General features: G+C 41.1%; 1 protein-coding gene across 3 annotated transcripts in view; it reads right to left on the bottom strand.

Moving 5' to 3' along the window:
• The window catches only part of LOC119501221 (protein kinase C beta type-like), a 121,683-nt gene that overhangs the window by 37,143 nt on the left and 59,905 nt on the right, over positions 1 to 24,635 (bottom strand). For all 3 annotated transcript variants that reach the window (XR_005209785.1, XM_037791425.1, XM_037791424.1), the window contains exons 6-9: positions 18,455 to 18,611; positions 17,682 to 17,816; positions 14,246 to 14,342; positions 7,087 to 7,230 (exon numbers count right to left, since the gene is read on the bottom strand). Coding sequence is in view for 2 of the 3 variants with exons in the window: in XM_037791425.1 (XP_037647353.1) it covers positions 7,087 to 7,230; positions 14,246 to 14,342; positions 17,682 to 17,816; positions 18,455 to 18,611 (533 nt within the window). In the remaining variant the exon portion in view is untranslated. The remainder of the gene's footprint in view (positions 1 to 7,086; positions 7,231 to 14,245; positions 14,343 to 17,681; positions 17,817 to 18,454; positions 18,612 to 24,635) is intronic.

Here is a 24,635-nt window from a genome sequence, read left to right as displayed (position 1 = left end):
TTGAACCATTTCTTTAACTTTGATTTTGTCACTAACTCTCAAGAGATTACATGTACAGTATATCGTCTGAAGGAAAGACAGCACATAACAACAAAAAATACAATATTACAACCTAGCAAAGGTGCAAAGAATATACAGATCTGAAGGTCAGATGTATCAGAGCACCGTATGACAAAGCAACAGTGAACCATGAAAATGTTTAGGCAACTTAATTCAGATATTAAGAAACAAAATCATGCTCACGTCTCTCGACTTACTGGGACAGTAAGCTATAATAGCAAAATCTTCTCTAAGGTTCCATGCGTCAGAAAGAACATTTTCAGAAACAGGAACGTTGTGACTTATGTAAATTATCAGCACAGATAAAGTCTCTTTCCCACATGTGAGACTGATCTGCTGAACCCACACGACTGACTGCACAGCCTTCCTCTTCCTATCACTCTAAAACTAATAAAAGTACTTTTATCTTAAAACAAGGCAGAGAACAGGCAAGAAGAATGTGGAGGAAAAAGCGGCTGAGCTTCACATTACATGGCTAGCATGATGTGTTTGTAGTTCCCACGAGGCTAATTGAGTTTCGGGACCTCAACAAAGGATCTTTCATCCAATCGTATTTTATATTAAAAACTTTTTCTTATGTTAATTTGCAAAAAAACACAGGGTGAGCCTAGTGACTTGAAAAAATTTGCAACTGCTCAAATGCTCAAGTTAAACAGAGTGTGATTGATTTATTGATGTATTCAATATACTATTCCTCTGGGGAAGCAAGATAGACTAGATATTAAAGACCATATTCTATACTGTACGTCTTCAAACAGCAACATGTGCTGTCAAGCGTAGAGTGAGCAGAAACACTACCTGCTCACTCCTGCTATTGATGAATGTCAGCTTTGAAGGACTAGTTAGTAACAATTAGAGGGATCTATTGACAGGAATTTAATATAATATTAATAATAAGTATGTTTTGTTTAGTGTATCACCACCTGAAAATAAGAATCGTGTTTTTGTTAGCTTAGAATGAGCTGTTTATATCGGCATAGGGAGTGGGTCCTCTTCCACGGAGTCTACAGTAGCCCAGAACGGACAAACCAAACACTTTTAACTTTTCCTGTTTGGGCCGGAGTCAATAATGTTACTCGTTCCTGTTGCCGCCGCTCTCTCGCTCTTGCTTCAGCACTCACCTCTCTCATACACACACTCTAAGCACTCTACTCTTACAACAACTGGCTCTAGAGAGGGCCATTACGCTACATGTTTGGCACATGGGAGAAATTCCCACACCCTAGGTCAGATCCTACACACTGTTCCTTTAATGATGTAAATGGGAAACATATCACACTCATTATTCTTTCCAAAACCTCCAAATATGGAGCAATAAGAGTGACCTTATATCCACTTCATAATTTTTTTCCCCCTAAGAGATTTGAAACTTAGCAGCTTTGCTGTTTATGCCATATAAATATTCAGGTATGATAATGTAGAGGGGTTATTGGGTTTAGGTTACTACAGGGAGTGCAGCACAGATGGATCAAGTGTGTGAGGGTGTAAAACATGTGTTTGCATAGAGGGCAGCCACTGATAAAGAATGTGTATTACAATCTTTCAGCATTAAAGTTTAGATATCTGTTGAAGTTGGATCTATGCTGGTGGTATCCTTTGATAAAAGCTAGTGTGAGTGTGAGAGAGACTGTGGGTGTGTTTGTGAATGCCTGGGCTCATCCCATATGGTGGAAGTGTGACTCTATGTAAATACAAACTCTATAAAGTTGAAACACAGAGGAAGGACACCATCTGGCCCAGAGCTCATTTTACACAACCACAAGGACAAGGACAAGCCCAACACAAGAGGAAGGAGACATAAAACCACAGGGTTTCATCGAAAATCAAAAGATGCAGAGGACACAAAGCAACAACAGGAGCTTTTTGGCATCATTACTCGCTGCCCATGGTGACAAATTAAGGAAGACAAGCACAAGTGGTTTTTCATTATACTTTTTGCACATCATTTTAGGCATTTACCGGATGCGTTTAGCTTCCGAGTTACATTTCGTGATCTCATCGCGGTTCAGTGTCTTGCTCAAGGTCATTTTGGTTCATAAACTAGCTATTCTACTGTGAATTGTGGCGTTAGTCACTATTGGCAACGCCCTTTTATCCAAGAAAGTTGTTCAGGGTCATTTGACAGAGAAGCAGTCCTCAGGATATTAACTGTCAAATGTCGTAAATGATGCCACAGTGTTTTCTCTGCTGACCTTGCGGAGTGAATTTACCCAGGGAAAACAAATGAATCCACATTACATTGCACTTCACTGCGTTGTACTGCTCTATGTTGTATTACAGTGGGCTGGGTTGTATTATTCTGTCATATGTCTATATAGTCTGTCTAGCCCCACACAGATGGTCACTGTAGGACATAGTGAGACGTCTTAATGTTGCTACTGTGCCCAAGTTTACAAAACCATTTAACGTTTTAATTCCTAAATGAGAACAAGCTTTTGATGATTATTTTTTGGATTTATTAAGACATTCATATGCCCACATTGCATTCCTATGTGCGAGCTGTCCCCAGCCACATGGCACCTCATCTTGCAAGAGCAAAAACAGAGGACCACAATAAGATGAGATGCATCAAGTTTGGGGGCTGTGATGCTGTCACGGGAACATGTGCATTGAAGCCCCTGAACAGTATTTATCGGCAACATTAAATTATCATGAATAAATAAGCAACAATCAAAGTTAAAGTTTTGAAAAAAACACCCAGTTTTTTATTAGGGCTGTCAATGAATTAAAATATTTAATTGTGATTAATTGCATTATTGTCCACAGTTAATCGCAAATTGATAGCACATATTTTATCTGTTCAAAATGTACCTTAAAGGGAGATTTGTCAAGTACTTAATACTCAATATCAACATGGGAGTGGGCAAATGTGCTTGCTTTAAGCAAATGTTATATATATTTATTACTGGAAATCTATTAACAACACAAAAAAATGACAAATAGCATAAAAATATGCTCAAATCATAACAAGGCAAACTGCAGCCCAACAGGCAACAACAGCGGTCAGTGTCAGTGTGCTGACTTGCCTATGACTTGCCGTTATTTAGAACTAGCGTTATTTAACCTCTTTCGCAACACGGTAGTATGACATGGTTGGTACCAATGGATTGATGATTTGATTTGTTCCACTATTTAAAAAGAAAGTCTCCCCCTTTCTTTTAGCTCTGGCAGTCCTCCGTGCTGTAAGTTATATGATAAAACTGGTCAGGTATTTTTTCTAAAATGCAGGTGCAAATTGCACAATGTTCACCTACATAACACAATCCGGCATAGACAGGAAGCTAAAAGACAAAACAACGGAGTCGGAGCACTTTCTTGTTGCTGAAATGTATAAAGTCAATAAAAAAATGTCAGAGAGCTAAAGCTGGGCATACAATGTACGATTTTAGAAATGTTATTGTGTAATTCCTACTCCTACCATACGAGTAGATCATTTGCGATGTAAAGCCAAAGCTCACGATTGATGTGCTCACACTGTGCGTATAAAATAGAAAAAAAAACCACACGGCCCGTCGGCCCCTGTGGACCGTTCTGGCTGTTGACAGTTATCAATAAAGATTTGTTTGAAAGCTACGAGGCAGGTAGTGTGTGTGTGTGTGTGTTTGATAGCAGAGGTCTGTACGGGTCACAATAATGCTAACAAGGAAGAAACATGCTGCCTTGATCATCTGTGCCATCCTGTCTGCTGAAACGTCTAAAAGAAAAGAGGCGCCGGCACATATGGACTCGCAGGTGGCTAGGAAGACGTGGACAGCATGGCTTGTCCATTTTGCAGAGAGAATTGGAGGTAAGCTAGCTGTTTGTTTTATATGATATATTTTACTATATCTATTGTACATTGTTATCGTGACAGCTACGCTCTGATTACTGTAAAAAGAGAAGAAAAAGGCACTGACATTGGGGAATCGGCTCGTGGCTCTGCTTCAACTGTGCGAGAGCCTGTGGTCGGCCGACCAAAATTTCGGACATGTCAGAAATTCATCCGACTGTCTGAAGGCCGGTCGGAAGGAGTTAATTGATCTCCCCTGTATACTGCACGGCAAACAACGCCCGATGAAGCTGAAATTCGGTCCGACTCTAAAATGACTCGAGAAACTGGCTAAAATGGTACAGAGTGTATGCCCTGCTTTAGGCTTTGAGCAGCGCTGTCCATGGTGCTGAAGTTTGGCCATCATTCACACAACACATAAGTAAAATGCTCCCATCTTGCAATATAACAGAATAAATGCAGCTTCATATGTGTGTGTTTCTGCTTGTATGCTTGTGGTGTGATTGTGTGGGTGTGTGTGTGTGTTTATAGAGACATGACATTACAGATCAGGCTGAAGCATGCGCTTGCTGCCCATGTGATACGAGTGCGTGTGTGTTATTACCACAGCGTAAGCACAGAGAAATGTTAGCAGCAGTATTGTGATGCAGATGTCCTCAGACACTGAGGCAGAGAGAGCAGCTCTGAAGGTACCAGCCTCCCACACAAACTCAGGAACCATTAAAATGACACGCACGTCACGTGAACGCCTGTTTGTGCATGCGGTTACGTGTGTGCATTTCTGTCTCCTGTACCGTGTGTGTGTGTGTGTGTGTGTGTGTGTGTGTGCTGTGTGTTTCTCTGAGCCTGTATTAACAGAATGTCCTGGTGTGTGCGGCGTACACAGAATAGGCCTAAACGAGGAATGTGTGTGTCTCTGTATGCTCCAACACGGGCTGCACATGTGTGTGTCGACATGTTTCGTGTACTTGCATGTTTCGGAAATCTGCGTGCGTGCGTGTGTCGGGTATTCCAGTAATGATCGACCTCGACTCAGTCTCCTCACATTGACGCATCAGTGTTGCTTTAAACGCCCGTTACCATGGAAACAGGCAGCCGGCATACAGGTCTGATACACAGACAATGGTCTCTCTCTCTCTCTCTTTCTGTCGTTCTCTTTCTGTCACTTTCTCTCTCTCTCCACCCCTGCTGCTCCATCCGTCGTTTACCCAATTTTCTCTCTCGCCACATCTTCCCATTCTTTCTGCTTCTTGCCTTGATTTTCATTCATTCGCGTCAGTCTTCCCTCTCCAAGGTCCCCCCCCCCCCAATCCTTTCTCGCTCTCCCCTCTTTTCATTCAGTCTGACGTTTTTTACCTCTCTCTCAATTCATTCATGTCAACCTTGCCGCCATGCTCTCACATCTCTGTCTCTCTCTCTCCTTTCATCACTCTCTCCACTTGTCACGTCATCCTCTTCGCCTCTTTCCCTTCATCCATCTCTGTCTACCTGTGCTCCGTCTCCTTTAATTCCCTCTATCTCTATCTTCTCTTTCTGTCCATCTTTTCTTTTCCTCTCAGCTCTGTGTGTGGAAGGAGAGCTCATAGTACGAGCACATAGTTACCGATATACTTGTTTTAACTATTCTAATTTTGCATAATACGCATGATGGCAGCTACACATATAATAGGTTCCTTGGGAGCATCCTTAAAAGTGAATGCTACATGTCTACAATTAAGCCCATGAATGGCATGGGCAGTATATCAGGATGTGAAGTAAGGTCGGCAGCAGAAGATTTTCATTTAAATAAATGTCTGTTAAGTCACTATCTATCGCCGAATGAGGTAACACAATGGTGATTGAGCTGATGAAAAAGCCCTTGCATTTGCAGTATTATGAACTGGATGTCTGTGGCAACATTCCCAGGAAAGGTGACACTGTTTGGATCTCTGGAAAGTGAGATCCGAAAACACACCTGCATTACCGCTCGCCATAGATGCCGCCAAAGAGAACGAAATGGAGATCTTTGAGATTGTAACTTTAAAAAGAAACCAAGAGTGATTTTTTTTTTGCAGCTACTGTACAGTCTGACTTGGTCTAGTATAACCAGTAGCTCTTGGTGGCTAATGTTAGAAAATTGTTGATATTTAGATAGATAATGCTGTTTAACTCACATTAATTTGACTTTAGGACTATTCTCTACTTGTGCTACTGTAACAATACATTGTAGTTAGGGTCATCAATCAATTAAAATATTTAAGCGTGATTAATCGCAAATTAATTTTTTTTCAGTTCAAAATGTACCTTAAAGGGAGATTTGTCAAGTATTTAATACTCTTATCAACATGGGATTGGACAAATATGCTCCTTTATGCAAACGTATGTATATATATTATTATTGGAAATCAATTAACATCACAAAGCAATGACAAATATTGTCCAGAAACCCTCAAAGGTACTGCATTTAGCATACAAAATATGCTCCAACCATAACATGGCAAACTGAAGCCCAACAGGCAATAACAGCTGTCAGTGTGTCAGTGTGCCGACTTGACTATGACTTGCCCCAAAACTTCAAGTGATTATCATAAAGTGGGCATGTCCGTAAAGGAGAGACTCGTGGGTACCCATAGAACCCATTTTCATTCACATATCTAGAGGTCAGAGGTCAATGGATCCCTTTGAAAATGGCCATGCCAAAATTTAGTATAAGTTTGGAGCGTTATTTAGCCTCCTTCGCACAAGCTAGTATGACATGGTTGGTACCAATGGATTCCTTAGGTTTTCTAGTTTCATATGATACCAGTATATTCACTTTAGCCCTCTCTGAGCCCACTACAACCTCCGAAAGATCGATTGCTTTAATGCGTTAACTCAAATTAGTTTTAACGCCACTAATTTCTTTAACACCTTATTATAGTGTTAACTTTGACAGCCCTAATTGTAGTATTTACCATTTTCCTTTAATTCCCATCTTGTGGCCACAGTGGCTGTTGTTCAGCTAAAGCTATATACTGTAGACTTCCTTCAACATTAACAATATAGGATCCCCCTCGAGTGTCCCCATTGTGTTTACTTTGTGCAAAATTAGGAATTCTCACAAAAATATTTTGGTGTCACCCAGTAATGTTTCCTCTTTTGTCTGCTGCTGAGTGGATATACTGTATATTTTAATCTTCCACATATGTGAACAATACTTCTAGCATCACAGTCCTGTTCAGATACACACCTGTGGCACATACACAGACAGAGACACACATCAACACTGTGGGCCTCACCTTGCCGAAGCTGCCCTTGCCCAGCACCATCAGGAAGTTGAAGTCAGCCAACTTCATGCGATCTTGGTTGCCGTTGGAGTCGAAACGGGACGCGGCATTGGCCGCCTTGCCTTCTTGGTTCTTGCCTGGTCCGATCTTAGCTCTCTAGATGAGAGGAAGAGAGAATAGGAGATGACATTAGACGCAACCTCCAACATTCAAAGAGATGACAGGCTGTAAGTGGACTAATAGAGGGTTGAGTTGGCACATAAATATATTTAAAGGTACTAATATCTAAAAAAAAATGATGATGGGGCAGCTGGTGATAGTGCCTTTCAACAGTATTAAGTAAGAGACTTACTTATTCACTTTCCCCAACCACATTTGTCCCTCCTGGGATTGGAACCAGCAACTGAGGTTCTATTTGTAGCATTTTAATGTCAATTAAAACAAATCATTTCAATATTCTGAAACACTATATAGTATCATAAACAACAGATTGGTAGGCATGACCATGACTCTGCACTTTACTTCATGTGACACTGGATTGGGTATAAACAGGGGCGGTGGCTGTTGTTTCAGTATTAAACAGCTCAAGCTCTCAGCGGTTTGCATAATGGCAGATGTGAGGAAGAGGCCTTGAAGGAGAAATCAGTTAAACATTCATTTCTTTAGCGTGCCAAGCATCGGGGGCCAAGAATAACATCCTTTTTGGGAGTCATTAACATTTATGTGAAATGTTGTCATCATTTGAGAAGCTCCCATTAGTAATGCTGCTAATTATCTGGACCCAAGTCTTATTGCGTATGTGCAAATATGCCAATCATATCAAAAGATGTTTGACAGCTGCTTAAAATGCCACATTTAATATGATGGGAGAATTTTCCCACTGGAGCAAGGTCATCCAAGATCACTGCCAACTATAGGGCTGTCCTCAACCAAAGAAATTCTTAGTCCACTAATCGATTAGTTGATTCAACCAACAGATCTGTAAAACTGAGTTTCTCCACAAAGAATCAGACAAAAGCACCACTTTAAATCTTGTGTTTACCAGAGATGTGCTCATACGTTTCTTAGAAATTAGTCATTCAGCATGAAAAAAGCATAACAAATGACTAGTCGACTAAAGAAATCTTAGTCGACTAAGATCAAAACAACCGATTGGTCGACTAATTGACTAAGAGGGGACAGCCCTACTGCCAACAAAATACAAAATAAGGAGAAGCTTCACTTTACACGGAAATTGTAGACAGAAACACAAATTTGTTATAAACAAAATAGGAAAGAGAAGACAAAATCACAGCCAGCATCATCTCAACTGTTTGTGAAATCAATAAATCACACAGTGCAAAACCATACATGCTCAACATAACAGTGTGTGTGATAACAGTTAGATTTAAGAATCTGAGCACCATTTTGTCTAGTAAAAATACATGCAGGCCTTAAAGGGATAGTTTGGGTGTTTTGAAGTGGGGTTTGTATGAGGTGCTTATCCATAGTCAGTGTATTACCTACAGTAGATGACGGTCGGCACGCCCCCACTTTGGAGAAGCAGACAGGAGTTACCGCATGGAAACAAAGCAATGTACTGCTGTGGACGGGGCCAACAGCACAACATATTTTAGCCACCTAAAAGAAAGGCCCACCTAACAAAAGTTTAATTGTACGCTATATTTAGAATATTTTCACCGGTTTACCTTGCTGTGAGACAGCTATACAGTTTCCGACAGGGAACTGAAGCCTTTACCTGTGTTCTCGCCAAAGCAACCAGACTCCACTGAAAAATACAGTATTTCTTTCCCTGTGTTCTGCGAAGTAAAATTACAAGTTTATTCAGTTTAGTCTGGTGGCTTTGGCGAGAGCATAGGTGGCTACAACGGCTTCAGTTCCCTTCGGAAAGGGCTGTCTAACGGCAAGGTAAAGCGGTGAAAATATTCTAAATAGCGTACACTTATACCGATATTGATTTTTTTAGATGACCCTTTCTTTTAGGTGTCTAATATACGCCGACGGCCCCGTCCACAGCAGCACATTGCTTTGGTTCCGTTTCTCCAAACTGGGGTGCATACTGACTGTCATCTACTGTAGGTAATACACAGACTATGGATAAGTACCTCATACAACCCCACTTTCAAAACACCCAAACTATCTCTTGAAAACTTTTAAATTTCCCGTAAACGTTCAGAAACGCTTTTTCAAAATTTGGGGCATTTTAATATCACAGAGAAAACCTTTTTTGTTAGAGACAGGAGTGGAAGTGATAAATATGTTAAAAGGGGGAAAGTTTTTTAGCCTTTTGCTTCATTCTATTTCATTTATTCTGTGCAGGCGCTTCACACTTTCCATAACAAATATGGCTTCCCTGTGAGTCTGCCACTCTATTCAATCATGCCTGTCACCACTTCCCTTGTTTCTGTCCTTCAACCACTCAGAAAGTTTTAGTACCATTTCTCTTTCTCTATAAATTATTTCTACTTCATCTTTATGAATGTGCCGTGTGTCTCTGACTCTCCATTTATTCATGTCTGTCACCACTTCCCCGTCTCTCTCCTCTACTCACACTGTTTCATTTCCAACTCTCTCTCTCTCAGTGCGTTTGTCTCTGCCTCGACCTTGTCACGCTCTCTCGTCCTGTCTCTGTCTTAAGAAACTATTATAATCTTATAATCTAATCTGATTATAATCTTATTCTCCACTTTGTTAAGCTTCAATTTAAAAACAGTTTTAACAAAATGCTTGCACACTTGGAGACGGAGGTGCAGGATGAGTACATCTTATCCTATCTTATCTCAAATTGCTGATCCGCACTGAGGCTTTCTGCACTTCTTCTGTCCTGTGCAGTAATTTCTCCGCTGCCTTGTCGAAGAAAATTGTCAGAGTGAAGCATCCAAGTACTCTGCTACCGCTCCCCGCACTGTTTGTTGTGTGTGAGTGATGCAACCCATACGGTTCCCGACTCATCAATGGATAAAAGGCTCTATCTGTCTCCATCTGCTCCGACACACACATACACCCCCACACAGAGGAGCAGTTGAGGTGTTTGTGAGCAGCAGAGCATGCTGAAGGCAACACTCTCAAAGCCTTCAGAGATTAATGCTGCTCTCTGTCTGTCTCTCTCTCTCTACAGCACATGTGACCAAATACAGTATGTTTGTGCACATTATAAATGGTGAAAAAAGGATGAAGGCAGCAGCAAAATCTGATACATTTTCTTGACACCCTAAAATAGTTTTAACACCAACTTGAGGTGCCTTTTTGCTTTTGTGGATAAGGAGTATTTATGCACTTAATTGGTGATGGAAATGCTTCTGTACAGTTCATCTTCATCATCTTGTTTCATCCCAGTTACCATACTGACATGTAAGAACTGTGACAGCTTGACTATTTAAAAAACTTTTTCTAGGGACCTTTACCCAATTTTATTTCTCTATAGAGAGGCGAAGTCCCGCCCCTTCCGGTGGACCACAAGGGGACCTTATTTCGGAAAATAATACGAAGAGTAGTTAACAGCGAGAGACAAATATTTTTTTCATCCTGTTTGAATTGCGCCATGAATCACACATACGATGTTTCAATATAAAACCTAATTTTGCAAGGCAAGAAAATTGCAGCTCGTTATAAAACTGTTGAAGTGTCAGACTGTGAAAATACGCAATTAGAAAGACTACACACCCAAAAGTCGTGTAAGTGACGTCTCTGTCTCTCTGAAGCTACAATGCCAGTGTGTTTGGAATGTACGCTTCCCGGCTGATAAAAAGACCAGGAGTTGCTGGATAAAACACATCAGGTAATATAACGTTTCATTTGTGCGTGGAACATAGATAAGTTAGTTAGCTAGCTAGTGTTGGTGACGTATGTTGTGCGAGACGAGAGATGTAGTTCGCTGAGCGGTTTCACACAAAACTAAATGATACTACGACAAACTGCGACTTTCTCAACTTGCAAAATTATCTTTCAAATTGACAAACATTATATGTGTAATTCATGCCACAGTTATCAAAAAATGATTTGTCTCTCACCGTTGACGACCGCACATATTTTTTTCCGAAATAAGTTAGACCTAGATCGGGATAGAAGATTTTGCCCATATTGCCCAGCCCTGATTACAGTAGATGGAAAGTTGTTTTGTCTCTCTTGATGTCAGTAAATCTCTCACTGCCTTTCCATCTGTGAGCACTTTACTTTGTATCTCAATACCACAATCCACCTTCATTTTCTCCCCATTTACCCCTCTCACTCTCCTTTGATCTAACTACCACCCTGTATATGGGTGTGTGAGAAAGAGAAAGGAGATAGAAAGAGGGAAAAACAAAAGTAAGAGAAAGACAGGAAAGGAATCAGAGAACACAAAAAGTAAAAATAAAGAAAAAGTGAGGTAGAGAATGACTGCGGGAGGAAGAGAGAAAAAAGGACAGAAAAAGAGCAAGAAACAGTGACAGAAAAAATGTTTTTGACTGTTTTTGTATATACTTTGGAAAAATGTCTTATGATCAAAACGTCATGCCAATAAAGCTTCATAATAAAATTAATTGAGATAGAGAACTGCGACTCAGCCTTAAATGAGGATAACTTCGTCGTAAATCTATAGCTTTCTGCTCCTTAACTTCTTTGAATAACATGAGTTTGTCTGAGTCTGGGTGTGCATACGTCCAACATGCATTATTTATCACCGGGACTGTTTTGTATGTGTGTCTGTGTGATTCTGGATGGAGTGAATGGAGGCATGCAGGTCATGTTGCCAAAGTGAAATCTCTCTCCGTTTGTCTCTGTGTCCTTTCTCTCTCTCTGACAGCTTCACCCTAGAAGTTGCCTACATGCGTGTGTGTGTGTATGTATGTGTGTGATAGCTGGCCCCCCGAGAATGTGTCTCAGCAAACGTCTGAGGACCGTGACCTTGAGGAGATGGAGGGAAAGAGAAACAGATAAAGAGAGAGAAACACACAAGGGGGAGGGGGGCATTGAAGGTGACAGAGGACAAAACAGATAAGGGGAGGAGAGAAAGGGAAGCAAATTGAAGACAGTGGGGAGGAAGAGAGGAAAGAAATGGGGGATAGAAGGCTACAATACCCCCCCATGAAGTCAACATGAAGACTCTTAACCAAACACACTACTAACAATGAAAAGAATTTTATTTAACGACACTAAAACTGGAATATGTTCAGTAAAAATGAGTACACCTTAAGGCCCAGACACACCAAACTGACATCAAAGAATAAGTGGCAACGAAGACAGACTGTTGCGTCGCCTCACGTCGCCTGTGTCTGGTCCAAAAAAGTTTGCACTTGAACACACCGCAACGACTACAGCCAACGGCCAACTAGCACGTACGTTCTGCGCCTGCATGTGAGGAAATAACTCTCCACACCAGCAGGCACGATAATCTGTATTCATCATTCAAAAAGGGGAAACCGGACGACCTAGGATGGCATATACAAACTGCTGTTTGTTGACCATTTTCACACCACTCTCACTCACCACTTAGCTTCATTCCAGATGGCCATGTTATTGTGAAAATATCTGTGTATTGAAATGATCAGATGAGATGAAGATGATTTTTTTGCTTGCTTTCCTCGCTTGTTTCTCTTCTCGTGCACCGATTTGCTTAAGCTGAACAGCCAATCAGGGTGATTTCTCTCGCTGACGGGGCTCCGCCGCCGATACAACACGATGAATTTAGCCAAAAAGCCTCTGACAAAGCCAGACTAGAGCAAACGGTGCGGGACACACACCGCAAAAACCAGGCCAACAGACGCTAACCGACAGCCCGAAATTGGCCGACGGTCAAACAAAACAGTAGGACAAAACAAAGAATTACAAAGAAACTCTAACAAAATCCTCATCCTCATAAAAGCAATGCCTTGCACCAGGAAAGATTGTGAAAAGGGAAATTACACCTGTTTTATGGGCCTAAATCCTCACATGGGCCTCACATGGGCTCCATCCTCAGTCAGTTATCACGAGAGAAAAATCTTTAATCAAAACCTTTGAGGTAAAACACCTACACTGCAACAACACTCAGTGAAGAAGAAATAATTTAAGTCACAGTCAAAGAACCTGATCAGTTTAACTGTCAGTAGATATGGGATTGATTGATAGCTGCTCAAAATAGATTCCAAAAACATGTTGTCACCGGAATAGTTTGACATTTTGGGAAATTGGTTTATTTTCTTTCTAGACGAGAGTTAGATGAGAAGATTGATACCACTCACATATGTCTGTACGGTGAATACGGGCGTAGGTTTCGTCTCAACATTTGGGGGGGACACATATTAAGATGGGGGTCTGGGGGTCCTCCCCAAACACTTCATTTCCTGCATTCTGGTGAATTTTTATGCACCAATTTCTGCCTTTTCTGCATCAAGTTATGGTGGAAATGTCTTTATATCTTGAGGTCAGAGGTCAAGGGACCCTTTTGGAAATGGCCATGCCAGTTTTCCCTCGCCATAATTTAGCCTAACTTCGGAGCTCTATTTAGCCTCCTTCCCGACAAGTTAACATGACGTTGATACCAATGGACTCCTGAGGTTTTCTAGTTTCACATGATACCAACATCCTCACTCAGCCTTTTAAAGACAGTAATGTCGGACAGAGTTGCCGGCGATCCCTCGGGTTTCAGAGGGTTTGATAATTATTTTTTTAGGGGTGCTGAGATGAAATTTAGGTGTGCTTGAGCACCCCTAAAAGAGTCTAAAATCGCCAATGCTAGCTGATCCCCCCCGTTTCCAGTCTTTTTGCTAAGCTAACAGGTGAGAAGACAAAAGCTAATTTGCCCTCAAACAGCTCCACTTAACTCCGTGATCAACACATTTCAGCATGACTCCGGTGTTTTGTAGCTTAGTGTCAGCAAGACAGAAGGAGGAGAGGAAAAGAGAAAAAAAAAAAGAGGAAACGCACAGAGCGGGGTTATCCTCTCCACTGCCAAATGTGTTAATGAGTGGGCCTACTGGTCAGCCACACACACACACACACACACCGACACGTCTGGACCTGCAGTGTGCCAGACCGGATGGCACTATAAGTGTCCCTGCCAACTGCTAACAGCTCTCCCAGAGAGGCTCTCACTCAGACACACACAGATGCAAAGTGCACACACACACATTCACAAGCATAACACACATTTTGCAAATGCTTTCCACTTAAAAACACAAACAGACTAAAAGGTGCAAATGCACACACACACCTCAAATTTCTGCCGTAGCTCTTCGTTGCCCTCCTCCCCCTCCGGAGCAACGGGAACGTTGAAGTACTCGCCCTCTTCCTGGGAGAGCAGCTTGAACCTGAAGAAAGAGAGAGAGAGAGAGAGAGAGAGAGAGAGAGAGAGAGAGAGAATATTTCCAGTCAAATCAATTCCCAATTAGTTTATACAATTTAAGCGTTTAACGGCTTCCATTAGCCGAAGCGGCTTACTGTTAGTGCACCGATTTAAAGTCCTAAAGAATAATCAGCTGATTATTTAGTAATTCACTCTCCTTCATGGTGATCCAGCAACGCCTGACAGAGATGGGCCCAGAACACAGCTGAGAAGCTTATCATTTAACTAAATCAATAGAATATCATTTTTCACATTGGTCTCATTACAACTCGCGGCATCACCACCGTATTCATAGCAAATAACATTGTGCTGGTTTTAACTATTCTTTCTTTTATTTGTTCAGGTGTTTATTGTTTGGAACCTGTTGGCTGTGAGCATTTTTTCCTTTGGCAACATTCCTGTTTTAGTCTTTTTTAGTTTATTGACCTGTTTGGTTGCTATATAGTCATCGCTGTATGTGTATGTTAAACAACTGCATTTTGAAATAGTTTTATGCGGCTGACAATCTACCAACCGGAGACGGAGCTGATTCAATCAGACATTTTGACTTTTGAGTGCTACTGTCTGTAAGTTTTGCCAAGTAGGTAGATGCACAAGACATGCTGGAACAAATGTAAATATTTAAGAATGATTTGTCCATGCTCCAAAGTGCTGTTTCTGAGTCTGCACCACCAGTTTTGGCCTTTGATGTACTGTAATGTAGAGGGATGCGACTAGCGACTTCACATTAATATAATTGCACAACGCACAATTACATTGCTGCTTTATTACGAAAGAGTTTTCCTCTCTTCAGACCAGTGTTTCCCAAACCTTTTCTCTGGGGATCCACTTTTTAAAATGGCAAACTATTGCGACCCAGTTCACAAGAGACCTTATCCATAAATCGTGACAAGAGCAAATTTTGTATGTAAATGAACATTACTGACCATTTGTACTGCCATTTCTGCATCGCCTTATATCATCTTGAATGGGTAAACTAGCCTTTTTGAAAAGATCCGTTTGATAAATCCCAACTTTGTTTTATGCATGTTTTATTGAAAATATATACAGATGTTAAATACTTTATAAATGAGACCAAATAAATGCATTTAGGCGGAGTTAACAGGCTCTCGTGTTTTTTTCCTCTCATCAGTAAAACAAACAGAATGTACGCCAGCCTTTCATATTAGATTCAATGTTATAAGTAGGCTACTATTATCAGAACAATGTGAACATTCAGGCTCCCTCATGTGACTCAAAGCTATACAGCAGATATAAATGTTAAATGGAATATGGAAGAAATTCAGCAAATATATTTGGCGACCCTAAACAAAATCTCTTGCGACCCGCCTGTGGGTCCCGACCCAGACTTTGGGAATGACTGCTTTAGACAGCCATGAGATCAGATCTAAACTTCAAGAGGTTACAGCTGATATCCCTAACTCCTTTTACTCCTAACATTATCATTGTTATTACTAAATATAATTTTCTGCAACATTTTTCAGTCTTAAGGCTCTACTTTCATGAACCCTGCGATGCGGCGCAACTCACTGTCAAGTGTGCCCTAAACGCTCAAATGCACTTTGGGTAATTTCGTGAACAGGCTCTCGGACACGGGGTATAGGTCAAGATGACATTCACTGCTGTTCAAAAGTTTGGAGTCCCCTGCCACAAAAGCTTGATTTGGTCTGGCTTAGATGACTACTCTATACTTTTTATAGTCTTTCATGCTTTTATGTTATAGAAAGTCCTCTTTACAAATACAATATTTTGTATATGAAGAGTTTGCAAAAATAGCAAGGTTCCTGTTTCAGTGTCAAGTGTACAATAATGGAGCTTGTAACAAGCTGGAATTACATGCAACAGACACGGTGCTTTAGCAAAGCTCTTCTTCAAACTTCAAAACAGAAGGTCAGTCTAGGGTTTGTACAATTGGAATATCAGCTGGACATACTACAAACAAATCACAGTTTGAACCTCTTCAATCCAACCACTGAGTGGACTGCAGAGGGCCAAAAGAAAAACAATGGGTTCCCAAAATATTTAGTGCCCAATTGCACAGCTGTGGTTCAATAATGATCACTTCTCCCATCATGCAACAGAGTGGCTACATTAACTAAATGGAAGTTTGAATCATGTAATTCTTCTTTGTTTGGGGCCAAAACTATTTCAAATGTAAATATTACATTTGGTGTCTGAAAATAAACTGTTTTACACTTTCATCTATAAAATAGCCATTACTGAAGGAAAGAAGAAAAACATACACAACAGGTGATTCCAAACTTTTGAACGGAACGGCAGTGTACACTATCATACATTCTGGGTGTGTTAGAGGTTGAGACAATCACGGACAATCACTTTCACTACTTTTCATCTCCTTTAAAACACAGGGCTGTGGAGAGGAAACGTATTGTTGTTCAGGACGTGCAGAGTAACAAATATGAATACGGCTCAAATATAACATATATAAATAGCCATGTGATCCATTATTAATGCAAAAATATTGATTATAGCCACTTTAAAGATGACTGTGAATATTGGTTCAGACGCCTTTGCTCAGTGGAAACATCTCGAGGAATGAACGGCGATCAAACACTGTCAACAGGTGGTGTTTTTTTTTAAGCTAATGATTAAATCGGCTGCTGGCTGTTAAGATGAAGGATCATATTGTGTTTGGATAGTGATGAAGTTACTCAGTTTGTGCAACTTCACCTTATCTGACAACAATTAACTTCATATAAAATCACAACAGCAAAGTCAGATTATCTCATGTCACATACCTCCCCTATAGAGGGCAGTAACATAGACACATATAGAGGTTTATCTTCAGCTGTTGTGTTCATGTCACTCTCCCTCTGTTCCTCCAGCAGGTGTGAGGCTTTGGAGCGTCACATAGACGGAGTAGCGGAAAACACTCGCACGGGTTCTCTTTGCTCTGAATATCAGGCTTTTACTGGCATCTCTCCACCTCCACCATTCCACCTCAAACGCTGGCATCTCATTAAAAACCCTGACAGGGCAGCGTCAGCAAAATGAGAGGAAGATAGAGAGATACAGAGACTGAGCTAGAGAGAGAGAGAGAGAGGGAGGGTGGGTGCCGGGGAGATAAAGAAGCAGAGATAAAGAGACGGGGTAGAGATGCTTTGGCACAGAGTATCACCAGAATAAAAAGAAGAACTAAAGTATTTCTCCAACAGTGCAGTAATGAACAAGGTCACCTTCACTCTCCCTCCTCCTCTACCTGTGCTGTTTCTCTGCCTCACGTCTCTCTCCACCCCCCTCCCGCATCCATCCATCCATCCATCCATCCATTCTTTCATCTCACCATCCATCCACTCCTAGTTTCTGGAGCTCCGAGATGCCGAAGGACAGCGATCCCATGAAGTCGTTGCGGCTGGTGAGGTCCCAGTCCCAAATCTCCACCGACAGACGGCGGTCCTTATCGTACTCCTTCAGGTGGCTGGAAGAGAAACGGGGACAATCAACAGTTGGGTGATGACTGAGAGTGATACCTGTTGGTGTTTCTTTCATATTTTGACCCTTTCCCCTTAAGTTGTTACCTTTTAAAGCCACATGAGAGCAGTATTTGATTTATCATTCCCATACCATAACTATTAGTGTCCTCTTCCTCTGGTGATCAGATTCACCTCATTTTCCAAATACAAGAAATACAGTAGGAGCTGTCTGTAAGTCTAGCCTGTGTGTTACATTACTGTAGCTCTATCATCACTTTTTGGATTTGTTAGAAAGGTGCAAAAAATGCCTTTCAAAGTGAACATCTGCACCCAGATGCGTGAAAATGCAAATCTCAGTCTCCCTCCGTGCAATCTGTGATGCAGCTGATTAAGAATGTAACTGCAGGAAACGACCCCAAAAGCAAGGTTTTATGAATATAAGGAGCCAGATGTTTTTTATCCGAGCGCCAGCGGTTACACATAATTGGAAAGACAAGCATAATGTGATGAGAGATGGAAGAGAAGAAACGTGGATATGGAGAGAGATTGAAGGACGGAGAAGAGAGGAGAGGGAGAGACAGACAGAAAGATAAATAAAATAAGTCACCCAGTGACCACCCGACATGGTGTAATAAAGCCTTACAATTTAAAGGTCTCATTCCAGGTGGGGTTGAGGCAGCACTTTATGGTCTTGGTCTTCTGTTTACTCTCGCTGCGGGGATCTGGGATCAGCTTAAGCTTCACGTAGGGGTCTGACAGACCATTGGGGTCCATAGGAACCAGATTCCTGCCCTCTTTGACTGGGGGGGAGAGAGATGGAGAAAACAGGAAAGAAAGAGGGAGGGAGATGGGAAAAGAGAGGAAATTGGAATAAAGAAAAAAAAAAAAGAGATGTCAGTCCATTTGATTTCACTTCTGCATCAGTTACAAATTGGAAACAGTTTGCCCATTTTTGGATTAGCTGGAGACGTCACTGCTAAGATGGCGACGGCCGGAATCGCCGGGAGCCACCCACTTTGAGCTTAATTTTTGCTCATCAGAAACCTATGGGTGACGTCACAGAGATCACGACCATATTTTATACAGTCTATTAAAAATGTCCATTAGGAAAAAATAAGACACAATATTAAATCTTTACATTTTACCGGTAAACTGAGACGAACAGAAACACAAGAGAGAGGAGCAGAGAGAATCATTAATGGATTTAACCTTAAAATAGTATAGTATTGTTGCATACAAAAGTAACCAAAATGTAATTAAAATGCAACCTTATTAAGCACTTAAGTAAAAGAATCCTATATCAATATATCATTACACTTTTACTTTTATTTTCTTGAATCTTTAAGGCTTCATATCTACAGTGCTGTATTTCCAAATGTCCTACTCTGAACCTCGTGAACAACAATATTGGAGAAGCTAGTACGAACTCTCCTCTCCATTTGGTGAGCCATTTTCCTTATAAGCTATAAGAGGAGTAAAATGATGATTAATCACCACTCGCTTGTATATAAATATTATAATTTTATTCAGAACCCGCCAGTGACAATTATCATCATAACTAATTTAACCCATATTTAGCAGGTTGAAAGGTGTTAATTTCAAGCCAAGTGTGTGAATTTGGAAAGTGCTTCCTGTGAAAACCAACTAATTAAATTAGGAATGGTAAACTTGAGGCAACGGAAAACACACACACACACACCCGACCCCCTAGAGTTGTGTTGGGGGTTAAAGCCTTGAGGTTGCCAGATCTGTCTGTAATGACCATGTAGACACATGAAGGTTGCCAGTTCCAACACTAATCCTTTCTTTTGTGGCCCTCTGTTATTGGGCTGTAATTGTATTCCAGTGGCGTAACATCCCCTGCGATTGTGGAGTGTGTGTGTACAATTATTGTTGCTGGTCAAGTTGTGAGGTCACATCCAATTACCAGAAGCAGGGCTGGTGCTGCTGTGTCTTAGGCAGCTCGCTAGGGAAGCACTCAAGAACACACACACACACACACACACACACACACAAGAACCTTTCCCACCCCCCCATATCAACAAACACACACACTGACTGCACAAAGTACTTAGCTGATATAGCTCAATAATTGTGTTCTGTCGAAAAAGACGCCGTGATAAGCTACGGTAGGATGTGTGATGTTGCGTGTAGACTGTAAATAGTCACATCATGTAAAAATAGATTGTGAAACATTTTAGTTTCCGATCTTTCATTCCTTGAATACTGAAACGAGAGGGCGACTGGACAACTCCTGAGCAGAGGCCTGTACTACGAAGCGAGTTCAACATACCCAGGGTATCTTCTCGATGTCTGGTTCAACTAACCCCAACAGACGCGATCACCCTAAACTGTCCTACGACGGTGGTTATCAACTCGGTAAGTCGACCCAGGGGTTTCTCAGTCTGGCTATGAGCGCGTTCACATAAAGGGGCGGGGGTTTGCAGCATGTGACCAATCAAAAACATGGACAAGTCTGCAGATAGACATGCAGAGCGGCACATTTTACAAAGGAAGAGCGAGCTATAACATTAGACAAATACGAAGAAGTTAAACACATAATCCAGACTAAAAGTAACACAGTCGAAGCTGCCGAATGCAGGAATGACAGCTGGCAAAAGAAAAAACTGCCGATGTGTGAATGCGTAAATTAACAGATTTATTCATTTAACGGCCTGAAAAGTCAGGTATAGTCGTCTAGATGGGGCAGTGATACAATAAAAAGATTTCAGAATGTAATAGATGAATAGATTACACTTCATTACGCCCTTTGGCATTATTGTGCCGTGTATGACTATTTCAGCCTTCTTTCAGCGGGCGTACCCGACTGCGGCGGTGTGAAACGGACTCAAGAGCAAGTAAAAAAATTAATATAAAAACATAATTCAAAGCGGTAAGCGCCCACAGCATAAAGCCAGCTGTCCTTCCTGCATTTGTCAGTTTAAACTGTGTTGTTTTTAGCCCTGGATTAGGACTTTGAGTTCTTCGTATTTGTGTAATCTTATCATACGATACGAGCTTTGATTGGTCAGTAAGCGGTGCTTTCATAAGAGTCGATCTGTTATCTCGAACATATCCTTGCTGCGGAGCAGGTTAGGTGCTCAGCATAAGTTACTATGGCTATCCACCCCGGTAAGAAGTGAAGGTGATGGAAAACCCTGAAGGGTTAACCCTGCTTCGTAGTACAGGCCTCAGTGCCAGTGTTCATACTGTAGAGGAGACCAACTCACTGGTTCAAGTTGGGGCTTCTCAACTTCACACACCAGCTCAGGCCTCTCCCCGCCAGAGAGGTGACATTACTAATTTATGACCTTTTAAGAACACTGCCTAGTGCCCAAAGATCCATCTACAAATGCGGAAACAAGAAACCTAAAACTATGTCTCTTGATATCTCAATTTACCGGGTCAGTTACGCTAGTGCTGCATGCCAGACAACTCGGAACTCAAAAACTTCCGACGTCCTACTAGAAAAAGTACAATGGTACGCCACTCAGTTCTCTTGTAAACTCGGGGCAAATCCATCTATCACAAAGAATCAGTTCTCTGTCTGACGTCATACAACGATGGAAGCGCACATTGTAAATGGTAAACCATCAACTAAAAGGCAACATAAAGTATATTTGCCTGTATGTGATTAAAATAATACATACTATCATATAGTAAAACCTGTTATGCATGTACATTAATTTCAAAATATGTCGTCATGTTATTAGTAGCTGGTTAAGGTAAACTATCTCTGAAAATTATCTTCTCTGGAAAAAAGTTATTTGCGCAAATGTTAAAAATGCTAAAAATAAATGTGGAGGCTGCACGGCTGAGAGTTCAATCAGGCGTGGAGATTTCAACTGGGAAAATTCCAACCTCCGAGTTTTCTGGAACGCAGCATGAGAATGTGGTCACACTTGTAGTTTACTTTCCTAAAATAAAAGGTGCATTTTTGTACTTTGGCTTAGCTAGTTTAGGGTTCACACTACTTTGACACAAAACGTATAAACATGCAGCCACATGGACTGACATAATACTCATTCATTGAACCATTTTGAATACTTGGCTGCAGTCAAAAAGTCTTTTTTGCTTCGGAAGGTTCCTAACTGAGTGAAATGACCCGGAAGTATCTACTGTAATAGCAGCCATGATAAGAGCTGTTTGAATTCTCTAAATGTTAAGGAAAGGTGCTTCAGTGCTTCCTTTATTATCTCCTTCAGCATAGAGTACACTGGACCAGCCTTTACGTAAAAGAAAGGAGATAATGCCGCCCCACAATTCCTTGCGGCCGCAACTTTTAAAGCGACGCGCCATTCTGTCATTCATGAAAACAAACGATATGCTTATTTTGCATGTTATTTTCATACAGTCATATAGTGATGGGATTCATGTTGATAAATATGAGTGGACAGTGGCAACAATTTGGTTTCACTTTATTTCTATCTATTAATTTCGAACAAGTAACAAATAAGTAAAAAAACAAAACAAGAATAACAAATAAAATGAACATTAAACATATGGCAAACAAATAATCAACATAAATAAATATTACGTCCGCAAAGGAGTAGGAAGAAATATAATGGTTCTACTCCTTCACCATAACTTCACTTCACACACTTTCACACACCGTGGGGGAAGCGGTGCCTTTTGTAGTCCATCTTTGGGACATTTTAGTTTCACCACCGCAGAACCAAGTCACTAACATCCACCGCCGTCGCAACATAATTACAGAGCCTAGTGTGAGTGCAGTCGGATTCTCTTAACGCCACCGTTGTCTTCCCTAAGTCCTTCTGAATTCTCCTTCACATCTTTCCTTGATCTCATGACGTTTTCCATCGAGGTCAAGGAAAAGTGGTTAGGAAAAAACATTAGAACATCATTTTTTGACATTTCGACTGCAGCCCGTGTCTCGAGGTCCTCACAGAGATCTGATCCAGGACCCGAATTGGGCTGTGTCCACATTTTTTGGAGTCTAGTCGGGTAGTGCTCGGGCCTCAATATGTCTAATACTGAAGCAGACTCTGTATCAGCTCTGATCCTGCGCTGCTGCCAGTGTTAGTTCGTTCTCTCTCTATTTGGGTCCGTTTGGCTGACACCATTCTGAATCCAGTCTAATCATCCTACTTCGGTCTATTTCAGGTCTATTTCAAATCAAGTCCGTCTGTTTTGGGATCCCTTTTTAGATTTAGTTATTTTTTTGGTTGAAAATAATTTGTGATATTAAGAGTTTGGGTACGTTATGTTGCATTTTACTGCACTTTAATGTTTTAATGCATCTTCGCAGGTAGTCTGACGGGCAAAAAGCAAATAAAAAACAGTTTAAGTGTTCCAGTAGTGAGACTGCAGGTGGACTTTATTTCACATGATGATGACAAAGAGGGGCTGCTTGAAATAGAAGAGAAGGGAGGTGACTAGGGCTGCAACTAATGATTACTTTTAATATCGATTAATGTGGAGATTATTTTTTTATAAATCGATTCACTGTTTGGTCTATAAAATGTCAGTAAATTGTCAAACATGTCCATCCCACTTTCTCAAAATCCAAGGTGATCTCTTTCAATTTCTTGTTTTGTCAGTCCAAAACCCAAACATATTCAGTTTAATATTATATTAGCAGGAAATCTCCATATTTGAGAGGCTGAAAACAGAATTTTCTACCATTTTTGCATGAAAAAATTACTTTAACTGTTAATCGAGTCATTCATAATTGTTCTGTCGATCGACTAATCGATTAGTCGACTAATTGTTGCAGCTCTATAAGAGACAACATGTTATGAGCAGTAAAATGATGGGCAAATGGCTGCCATCCTTAGAGGACAAATTATAAAAATGAAAACTGTTACATAATACTGAAGCAGATCTGTTTTGGTATCATCACCACAAATGAAGTGCACCTGAAAGTCTCCGCCTAACATGATGTTGAAACATGGGTCAAAAAGCTGTTCCTCAGCGACTACTGAAAAATAAAACTGAAGCACCCTTTTGCAATAGAAGTCAAAATGTTATTTTTTAAATTAACAATTGAGATGCAAAGCTCTCAGAGCTGCGGGGGAAACATGCGGCATCCTTTCAAAACCATGATTGAAGGGAGAGTTTCCCAGCGAGCTCGCAGCGTGAGAAAAACCTCAAGACGTCAAGAGAAATGAGGTTTGCATGCTGTTATAAGCGCTACGCTGCGCTAAGCTCCGAGAGGTTAACCACAGCACAGACCCAACGGCCAGCATTAAACCTTCAGCGGAGCAGGTCAATAAATATTAGATGATGCCTGTTAAAGTGACCATCAAATGCTGGTTGAGGTGAGCTATAAAGACGGTAGCATGCCAAACGGTCTCCTAGGACACTTACGGGAAATAGAGGAGGGTGGGTATATGTTTTTGTGTTTGTGAGTGAGTGAATGGATCTGCTTGTGCATGCACAGGTGTGTAATGTGCATGCGACTGTGTATGCATTCTTGCTTTCATACAGCATGTGCTAATTGCAAAGAGCATGTATGGGTCTGAGTATGGATGTGTGTGTGTGTGTGTGTGTGTGTGTGAGAGAGAGATAACGCGTGCATTTGAGTCTACAGGGAGGGCGAGTGGAGATGAGAGTGCAGTAACAGCAGAATACTGTATATGTGCACAGCAGCGTGGGCGTTGGCAGTGCACCTTTTCCCATGTGAAACAGCCTCGTCAGAGTCTTAGTAGGTGTCTTATGTTCTGTCAAACTGCTTTTATAAGTGCTGCAAAATTAGTGAAGCCTTTCCAGATAATGTATCATGTATATGTTCAGTTTGGCTTTTGAGAAAGAGTCTTTAGGGCTACGGTCGAATACCCTTTTTTTTGCTCAGAAAGGCTTCT

The sequence above is a fragment of the Sebastes umbrosus genome, chromosome 14 (assembly GCF_015220745.1).
Source record: "Sebastes umbrosus isolate fSebUmb1 chromosome 14, fSebUmb1.pri, whole genome shotgun sequence".
NCBI lineage: Eukaryota > Metazoa > Chordata > Actinopteri > Perciformes > Sebastidae > Sebastes > Sebastes umbrosus.
The sequence above is the reverse complement of the archived record's forward strand: the minus strand, read 5'-3'. Positions and strand labels throughout refer to the sequence as shown.